The sequence below is a fragment of the Coccinella septempunctata genome, chromosome 4, assembly GCF_907165205.1.
Source record: "Coccinella septempunctata chromosome 4, icCocSept1.1, whole genome shotgun sequence".
In the NCBI taxonomy this organism is placed as follows: Eukaryota; Metazoa; Arthropoda; class Insecta; order Coleoptera; family Coccinellidae; genus Coccinella; species Coccinella septempunctata.
The window spans coordinates 29,743,180-29,753,505 of NC_058192.1; the positions used below are offsets into that span (position 1 = coordinate 29,743,180).

The following is a 10,326-nucleotide window of genomic DNA, read 5'->3' on the forward strand; positions in this document are numbered from 1 at the left end:
AGTTGAGTAGAAAAGCTCCATCTTCCGCTGAGGTTAAAATAACGACCTATCATCATTAGCAAAATTTTTCCAGCGTGTGAATCAAATCTTTCTGTGGGTATTTATTCCAGGGGATGGTATAATGAAGTGACAATAAAGCTTAATTCAGAAAGGGATTCTATGGAATTGGGATGAATGATACGTCAAAGAAAATTTTAAATAGTTTATTGAAACAGGTACTGTATTCTACACAGATTAAGGAGAATGTTTTTTTTTCTTTGATTTTTCATTTCTGGTTGAAAACAGTGATCTCTGTGGAACAATTTTCATACAATGTGGAATTCGACTACTTGTAGAAGGTACGGAATTATTAGAATCTATAGCTGTGTGTAGGTGAAAGCGGAGCCAAAATATTTTTAATGACTTGAAGTTTGGTAGGGGAATGTCTGTCCCTCAAATGTCTCGCAATTTTGTTCCTGATATCTTCCTTCTCCTTCTCTACGGACCTCTTCAAGTCTCTTTTCCTACCAACTTCATTTAGAATTAAATTCTTCTCTTTTGTGTCTTCACACTCCTTCACCTACTACTGTCTAAAACAGGGGATACAGTAAAATTAACCACTACTTTGGAGTATAATAACAGAGTGCACTCAAATAGTTTTTTATCTCTTTTTTTCCTGTATTATTAAAGATATATGTATAGAACCCTAATAAAATTTTCCTCTGCTTGCAGTGAGATCTGGAACAGGTTCTACGATCTGCTTCTTGTTGCCATTTCTTTATACCTGCTTTATTGTTTCAAGATTGTAAAAGTTGCTATTTCTCCCTTTCAAAAGAATATCTATAGATAATATACACCCTGCTATTATAAGGACAATATTTCCTACAAGCACCCAAACATAATAAATAAATATCCATACAAGCTTTATGAAAAAAATAGAAATAGAAAAAAAGGATAGTAATGTGCTAAATGTCCTAAACCCAATAATGAAATTTTTTCATATCACCTTGATAGTTGACTTCTTCTTATGCAACATGTGATATGAAATAACTATTCTCAATCTTCAATGGCATTATCATATTGCTACCATTAACCACTCACCAGTATCAGTTTGAAAGTTTGGTCCTCCATCCCCAAGTAGATTTTCTTTCCTTGAAGCAGAAACTAGGTGAATCAATACAAGAGCAGATATATTCATGTATGTAGATGTTACACAATGTACATTTAAGTTGGCATTTTGGCTATCGCTGTCTGTTTTTGGAATAAATGTTTTCTTCAGATGTTTTTGAAGGTATTTTCCATCCATCTTCACATTATATTAATAAATTTTTATCCAAGCTGGTCATAGTTTCATGACAAACTCTTATTTCTTTGACTTTACTGCAGATTTTATCCTTATAACGGGATATAAGTCTGTCAACAAATTGCATGATTGCACATATTCCCTTATCTAGTCTTTTAACTTTCTTTCCTTTGAGGTAAATATATTTAAAAGTCTTATGAAATCTCTCTAGATGCATATCAGTATTAATACCAGCATGAAGTCAGTAAGCATATGCCCAATTTTCTTTGAAGTAATAAAATCTGTTACATCTGGATCATCACATTGGTTTAGGAAATTGAACAGCTTTCTACGTAAAACTTGTTGATCTATCTCATGTAAAATACTATGCAACTGGTTATGAACTTCATTCTGAAATTGTAATGAAAATATGATAGACTGTATATTATGACTAAATTTTAGAAGAATACCTACCTACCGTTGGTAACTACCACTACCAGAAGATGAATCTTCACCGTGGATCTTATGATGGTTCGTGAAATTATTTTTATCACTAAAGTTCTTTCCACAATGGCAGTTATAATTATATTTCGCTGCATTTTTGTACAAGTTAGAAGCGATTTCAGTAGTTTCATCTCTGTGAAAATTCCTGGCGTGTCAAACTTGATATGTTGGAATTGGAAAACACCTTGCCGCATTTATATTGCTGATTGGGGTGTTTCAAAATGTGAACTTTATATACGAAAATCCGCTTTGCGTTAATTTAATTAAATTTGAATTTTGACATTCAGGAACATATGACCGCGCACATCATAACTCCCACTTCCCACTACAGATGGCAGCACAGCAGGGATAAATGACAAATGAAGGTTCATTTGTAAAGCACAGGAAATAGACGAGGAGCTAAATGCTCATATCCGTACCGACGTTGCCAAGTCTACCTCTCATTCTGAAACTGTCAACTTCGGTACTGAAACTTCAACCAGCTGTCAGATAGATGTCAAAATAAAATTGTGAGGTGTTGTGTGGGCAAAAATAACATAATTTGGAATATTATTTTACTTTTAGTTAAAATACGTACATTGAAATGCATTATTTTTGTTTTTAATTTGATGGTGGTGTTAATCCTAGTGATTCTTTAGTGTTAAATGTGCGTTATTAATGCCAATAATGGTAATGAAAGTATTCAATATCTTGGGAAAGTCACACAGTATTTTAGCAGGAAGTGAATAATTATGCCATTTTCTCGTTGTGTTGTTGGATGTGGAGGCCGAGGAAACAGTGTTAAGTTTTTTTCCTATTCCGGAAGAAATTTCTGTATTTCAGCATAAGAAGCTTCACTTAAATTACTTGACGAGGAGACAACAAAACTGCTATTATTAGGAGAGCTGACTTATACTAGTTATATTTTTATTTATACTCATTATATTTATGCTGTTTTTCTAACTAGTTCTATTTTGTATCGATTATATTTTTATAGTGTTCCTGGGCAGGAAGACCTGAGTTGTTAACCCTTGGAAACATTGTTTCAATAAAGTTTATTACTACTACTTTAGTATTCCTGTTTTATATATACCTATATTGAATACACCTTTTCAATGAAACAGTGCATCTTTTCAAGAATATTTAATACAACTAAAGGCTCCTGTTTACTTTAGCGCCCACCTTGGATGTTTGTCTTCGATTTTTTCCTCAATTTCAATGAATTCGAATGTTGGCATTAAGAGAACTCGATGAGTTAATGATTTCAGTTAGTTTATTCTGAAAAATGTGGGGAATTTTTCAATTCTTGATGAAATATAAATAATGGTTTTGAGGTTAGGTTAGGTTAGTTTAAGTTAGGACAGTGAAAAATCATATTTGTAAATGAAAATGCCATTTTAAGATATTAATTAAACGAATAAACGATTGGATTTAGTTAATGAAGGGCTGAACAGGGAAAATATTACAATTCGACTGATTTATACCGAATTTTCCCAATTTTCATAAGAACTTTGAAAAATCATATCTCCCAAACTACAAGTCTCCTAAGGTTGAGACATGTACCAATCGATTTTTCATACAAGACTTTATCTAAGAAAAAATCGACGTCAAAATCGGAGGTGGGCACTAATCTAAACTTTTACCCAACTAAATTACATAATATTACATATTTACATTTTGAGAAAATATTCATTCCATCTCTTTTTACCCGTACAAACGCTGTAGAAATAAAGGCCAGGAACAATGGTCTACCAGACGCATTCCATATGGATCCAGAGTTTCACAATCCTCATATCAGTATTTTATTGCAGGTTGGTCATTATTTCCTTCTCTAAATATACATCAATTCATCTGTGCTAACCCTTTTGTGAAACACTTTCCTCGAATATTTTGTTCCAAATATTTTATAGAGTAACCTAGGTAAAAGGCTAATTATAAAGTATTTATAGGCTGCTACTCTCTGAATGCTTTCGTACATCTGGCTTATCTTCTGGGAATAAAATCCGCCACTTCTTGATTTGTTTTCAAAATTTCAATAAATTAGGTACTCTTTGTATTCACTGAAAGAAAATTTATAGTTAATTCAGAAATCTTGATATATGATGATGATAGTTATCATATCAAAAGTTTAATATCAACTTACTTTTTATATATCTATTCATCTATTACAGATTGCCAAATAAATATTCTTAGAGTTCTAGATGAAGTAAAATACCACTCTTTTATACCTTGGAACAACGAAAATATTCGTCAAGTGAGGAGTTTTACTTGTAATGACGCTTTTGCTTGCCTCCACAATTTTTGTGAGGCTAGAAGGTTGGAGGGGCCTATAATGGTCCAAATCTTTGTTTTGACCGAGAGGGTCTTTCGACCAGGTTCAGTCTTCCAAGTAATGATTCTAATGTTCTTCAGTTGTTCGAGGAACGTTACAGGACCCTTATGTTGTTATATGTAGATATATCAGTTTAATTTAACGTTCCGCTCAAAACTTCTTGTTGTTAATCATGTTGTAAGTGATTGCAACCCTGTTATTTGTGTTGCATTGGTCATCTATTCAATACAGATTTTCTGATTTAACTATTACCACAATTTCACAAAGAATATTAAAGAAAAATGTAAATAATAAACGGTCTCTGATAACAAAATAAAAATAAATAAGACATGTGAAATGAGTTGACAGGCTGTCAGAGATGAACAGTTGACAGTTTTCAAATGTTCTGTGGCTTAAAAATTAAGAGGACAGACCAGAGATATAGAATATCTCTGGGACAGACGTGGCAACGCCGGTACGGGTATGAGCATTTAGCTCCTCGTCAGGAAATAGACGCTAGTAACTCTATGGGAACATAGAGTTCAATGCCACCGCCTGGGTGGAACAGGCAACTGACCTTGAGCTGTCACTGAGCGTTACTTCGAATGCGCAGCTACTTTGCCAGATCGAAAAATTAATCAGGTATTTGAAGAGTTTTATAGAAAAAAATTGCCGGCAAGGGTTACGGTTCCCAACTTCCCGCCTGCCGTAAGTTATGATTTTAATCAGTTTGTCTTTGTTTTAACCATTGAACTCAATAATGACTTCAATAATTCGAATATATTCGATATGACTGCTACCAAAGAGATAGCTTCTCTTTGTTGCTACAATATGAACCCTCCATATCCTACAATACGTATTACGTTTTGGTGAAAATAACTGATATGATAGTTCCTTTTTTCAATCTGAATTACATGACATGAGCTGAAGCTGAAAATTCCTTAGAAAAAAAAATACACCCGAAAAAGTTGGTGAAAATTTCCTCAGTAATGGAATGAACAATTTTAATTACGTTATATTAACGTGACTGTGCAAGAAGAAACTGAATTGATTGAAGTAATTTCAAGAGCTAAATGCAAATGAGAGTAATTAAAAAGTGTGATTATAGGAAACAAAATAATATCAAATGTGTTTTTTCCAGTAGAGTCGTTTTTTGATTTATCTATTTCATCCACTTAAGATTTTTCCTCAGATCAATAAAAAACATAGGTAGGCCCTGTCAGATATATACACGCAAAAATAAAGAATCTGAGGAGTTTTTTATAAAAGACAGAATAAGTGACGGGGGTAGTTTCTCCCGTCGTCACGGGGGGGACTCACTAAACGTGTCGCCCATAAATAACACTGATTGAGTTTGTCTATGCTGATTGAATACGCTTATCTTTTCCTTTCCCTATGACAAAAACAGTCTGGCAACAAAAACGCAGAAATGACCCAAACAACGCATGTGCACTCTTTTTCTGAGGCGCGTGAAGCCCGTGAAGGTAACTTGCATCTTGCATAGATAAGCACTTGCCTGTTCTACAAGGTTACCAGCAATGGTATTTGTGGGCATGTTCTACCAATCAAAAGGCTGTTTATGCACTTTTTTTTAAATTTTGTTGTTATCTTCTAAAGGGACGAAACATTAAACTACTATTCCATTTTATTCTAGAACTTTCATAATAAACAACAATTTTTATAAAAAAAAAAGATTCATTGCAAATATTTTCTGACTTTTGTGTCATGTCATCTAGATCTAGAATGTGTCTGTTAAATCACTTTTGAGTTAGTAGCCTTCATATTGGTAGAGCATGCCCACAAAATGCCATTTCTTCAGTGTAGTCTGTGAGTCACGTCAGCTGCATTCGGGTTCGGCTTTTTGACGGTCCGAGAATGGTTCTATACTTCATTCAAATTTATTTTAGCAGTCGGTTGGCCATGAAATAATTTTCTCAAGTTTTTGTAACTAGAACGAAGTAAGGTTGGCACTAAGATGTCTAAAAACATGGTGTATGCACTCGTCAATTTTTGAATGGAATGACATTAGACCAAATCGAAAATAAGAGATTCGTTTCGTGGCGGCGCCACCAGTTCTATCCTTGTTCTATGAAAGAAAATCTAATGATACTCTCTCGCTTTATTTTGTTCTTCGTTTATATCGATCACAGATTACAGTCATCTCTGTGTTCCTGATCCATCAAAGGATCCAAAAAAAAATAATGAACCGGACTATTTTCTCAGCTGTTAACGAATATTTGTGATTTACACTTGAATTTTCGTTGTAAAAACGAATCTGCCGATAATTACACACTATCGAAGGATTCGAAGAAGTACTACTATTTATCTTCAAGATAATTTTTGTTTGACAAATTGTATTCGTGAGGAAGGTAATTCAATGTGATTTCAATGAAGCACAGTTGATTGGCGAAAAATTCAATATATTCAGTTGACTGAAACGCAATTTTCACTATACTTGTGAAGAAATTTTGAAGAACAGACTCGAACAGATTAACGTATTTCTGTTTCTCAATACATGCTCACAATTCACATCACGTATTTTCAATACAGTTCCTTTATTGCTTAAATATTGCTGAAGTTGCCATGAAACTGTTAGCTCTATCCGTCCCGAATGTTCATTTGATTTGGCTCTGCCTCAATTTCTAACAACAAAGAGTGATAGTCCAACAACACCGAATTCTTAGCTGTAGTTCTTGATTAGCCATACAGAAAACTGAACGACATGTTCATTAAATTAATGTTGTACGACCTTTCTCGAAAGTAATACATTTTCACAAACCAATAATCGCTTATAAACACAGCATATTCGCAAGTCGTAGGAATGCCATAGAAATACCATTCAAATTATTTTCAAATTTCAATTGACAACTGTCAATTCCTAAACGGCGCTACCTACAGTGGGAAAAACGAAACTTATCTCTTATTTTTGAAGCGGGAAAAACAAAATCTAATCAGTGCATACACCATTTTTTTAGACATCTTAGTTGGCACTCATGAAATGTCGTTAATGTCATAACGCCGTTGCCACAACTAATATCAATTTTTATTACGAAAATTCGAAAATGCCGAAAGTGATTGAAAAAAGAGACAGGGTTTCAGGAAGTGCTATTTAGAATTCAGGTCCGCTCATTCAAATAGTTATACCCTGATATTCTAAAATCCACAATACGTCAGACGATAGCGAACATATTCAATATGTAAGAGAATTTATATAATGTTTCATCTGAATCTAAACGACTTATATTTCAGCTGAAAATTTCCACAATCAGAAAGATTGTGAATGAAGAGTATGACAAAGAATTTCCTTCTATTGGGAGACCCAAAAAAGTGGTGGCATTTGGGAATTTTATGTTTGAGTGAATTAATGCGAAAAGTTTACTACAGGATTTTCGATAAATGTCATCGGAGAATAAGTTCCCTAAAATGGATTTTTTTGTTTTTCATTTGACTTGTCCTATACAATGTAAATGTCTTAAGGTACTAATAAATACCTAATTATTATAATTACATCAATGTATTAAGATGAATAGCCACAAATACGCGCAAGCGGCGCAAGTTGCCCTGTTACTTGTTTATTCATGTGAAATTTTTGTTCAACAGTGAAGTTGCATCTTAACTTGAAACTTCCTTCAACTCCTTTTTTGATGCAAGATGTTTTTTGTTGAAAAATTTAACATTCTTGTAATTATCTGTAAATTCCTTCGGGAGATACCCATTGCCAACCACTGCAACATATGCATTTCATCTTCGGGTTAATATTTTTGAAATCTACAAATGATGTAAGCCAAAGAAGATAACGAACATCAACTCTCCTCAAGCTAGTGCATATTATGATATTATACTGATCTCTTGTATTTTCCATGCAAATAACTGGATTTGGTATGCCTTCAATCAGTTTGTATAAACTTCAATTATGTTCGTCACATATTTTCCGAAGAGATTCGACATTGTGATAAAATACGTAATAACAGAAACTTTTACGTAGTACGGGCAACATAGCGTTGATTTAAAACCCAAAAATGTTTTGACAAGCTTCATAACCCCACATTTTCGTACTATACAGAGTGAAATGTGTCAAATTTTCATGGCCAACCGACTGCTAAAATAAAGTTGAATGAAGTATAGAACTGCGCAATGGATTTTATTTATTTAGCCGAACCCGAATACAGCCCATTTTTCAAATTACCAACATCCCAACCCTGAAGAACCTAACCTAACCTAACCTCATCCTCATAGACATGTCTATGCCTAACCTCAAAATTATTCAGTTCTATCATCGAGTATAACTTTATTTTTTAATTTAATATTATTTGTGTTCTGTGGAGTATAAATCAATACACAATTATTCTATTTTCATCGAAAATTTTTCATAATAAATTAACTAAAAACTTGAAGACGAAGTCATTGAAAATGACAAATATCTAAATGTTACAATTTAATACATTCCAGAAAAATGTGGCTGTTGAACTATCTGCATAGCTTGAAATTTAAAAGTACCATTTGATTTTTCATATACAAAAATATTAATCAGAATGTGTTGCTGAGTATAAATCACTCTGGAACCAACAACGGCTGGATATAGATTCTGTTTGATATTTTGGTTTCAAAAATTACATCTGAAAGACTGTTATTGAGATTAAAACAAAAGAGAAGCTCACTACAACTTTTTTATTTCATAATGAATTTTGCTCACATCTTCTAGAATGAGGCAAGCATCAGTCCAATAGTGAATTGAAGCTTGAATCTCATAAAGCTTACCTGATTTATCTTTAATTTCACCATTATTAACTTTTTCAATCAATTCTTCTAATTTATATCTACTTCTGACAAAAGCATGATCACAATTCTTCAATCTCAAAATTGGGCACAAGTCATTCGCACCATCACCAGCATATAAAATTCTATTGTAAATGTTTCCATCCTTTTTTTGTTGTGTAATGAAATCTTGTAGAATTTGTCCCTTGCATAAATTCTTACTGCTTAAATTACAATAATCTTGTAAGTGGTATGGTTTAATTTTCAAGAGATCACCCTCAAATACAGCAGGGTTTGAAAAAACCTCAAGTATATGTTTTTTCAAATTGTTATAGGTCAACCAAGTATCAATGAAATGAGAATTAGAATCACTAATAATAATCACATCATAATTAAAGGAAACAACTAGTTCCTTGATCAGATCTAGCATACCAACCACAGGATCCAATTTCATTATAATATTATTTATAAAATCTTGATTATATCCACGAATATGAAGAGTATCAAATACGCCTTGCATATATGCTATCCAGCCATTATTACAATGAAGTTTTTTCACACTCTCAGGTACACCTCCAGGAATCATAGATGCTATCACTACATCACTATTCAACTCAATTATCGTGTGATCAAAATCGAATACAGCCAAGTTTTTCATTTTAAAGCGTGCAGTTTCTTCTGTTGAAAATTTCTTTTGTGTGTTTAACTCCTTTGCTCTGCCAGAAGTTTTTCAAGTCTCAAATCTCAAAATTCTTGAATACTTAAATCATATCACATACATAGACAAAATAATCACAGATTACAGAGAAGAATCAGAGACAAGAGACTCTTTCCCTTTCTCTATGAGTAGAATCAATGATAATAATCAAAGAGTAGGAAGATCAAGATGGGAAACGACCCTAGCACAGAACAGACCCATATAGAAGGGAAACTCCCCTACTAAGAAGTGGGGTCAAGTTTCAGCGCCCCCATGCGGTGGTTCGAGGAAATAAAAGCGCCCTCTGGCGGCCGGAATTCGAAACAAATGAGCGGGAAAATTTGAAATGCTTCCTATTTAAAATCATTCGATTTGATTTTTGAAGTTCGGGATTGAAACAACGTACTGGAATGAGTTAATATAGCATGTCGAGATGCTATATTAGCATTCCAGTACGAGTTGTTTCAAATCCAATGTTCTCAGAAGCTTGATGACTTGAATAAAAAAAACACATATGTAGGCAATGATATAACTATATTTCTTCATAAATAAATCATATATACATCACAGTGTATGGCCTTATATGTAAAGAATAAAATAAAAATAATTCTAATGTCCATATAATATACATCAAAAATTATGGGTTTATAAGTAAAAAATAAAATAGAAATAATTCTAATGTCCATATAATATACATCAAAGTGTATGGGTTTATGAGTACAAAATAAAATAGAAATAATTCTAATGTCCATATATACATCAAAGTGTATGGACTTGATAGGAAAAAAATAAAATAGAAATGATTCTAATGTCGATATA

General features: G+C 33.0%; 1 protein-coding gene and 1 long non-coding RNA gene across 3 annotated transcripts; both read right to left on the reverse strand.

Annotated features, from left to right (window-relative positions):
* Nucleotides 1–343: 343 nt before the first annotated feature.
* Nucleotides 344–2,133, reverse strand: LOC123311793. Its single transcript, XR_006537512.1, has 3 exons — nucleotides 1,736–2,133; nucleotides 1,081–1,672; nucleotides 344–569 (listed from the first exon to the last, which is right to left on the reverse strand). It is a non-coding gene; the product is annotated as an uncharacterized LOC123311793 (long non-coding RNA).
* Nucleotides 2,134–8,383: 6,250 nt separating this feature from the next.
* LOC123311310 (probable phosphatase phospho2) lies at nucleotides 8,384–9,634 on the reverse strand. Of its 2 annotated transcripts, none has more exons than XM_044895203.1 (2): nucleotides 8,814–9,633; nucleotides 8,384–8,679 (listed from the first exon to the last, which is right to left on the reverse strand). In XM_044895203.1, exons 1-2 carry the CDS (start codon nucleotides 9,466–9,468, stop codon nucleotides 8,666–8,668), a joined length of 669 nt encoding a protein of 222 aa, XP_044751138.1. In that variant the 5' UTR covers nucleotides 9,469–9,633; the 3' UTR covers nucleotides 8,384–8,665. The 2 variants fall into 2 exon arrangements, with proteins under 2 accessions (XP_044751138.1, XP_044751136.1); XM_044895201.1 differs by having other exon boundaries at nucleotides 8,385–8,671; nucleotides 8,814–9,634.
* Between the last annotated feature and the right edge of the window lie 692 nt (nucleotides 9,635–10,326).

Coding starts and splice junctions, on each gene's coding strand:
- LOC123311310 (XM_044895201.1), bottom strand. CDS start 9,468: ATGAAAAACTTGGCTGTATTCGATTTTGATCACACGATAATTGAGTTG. Junction 8,672..8,813: donor TGAAATTAAAGATAAATCAG/GTAAGCTTTATG, acceptor ACAGTCTTTCAG/ATGTAATTTTTGAAACCAAA.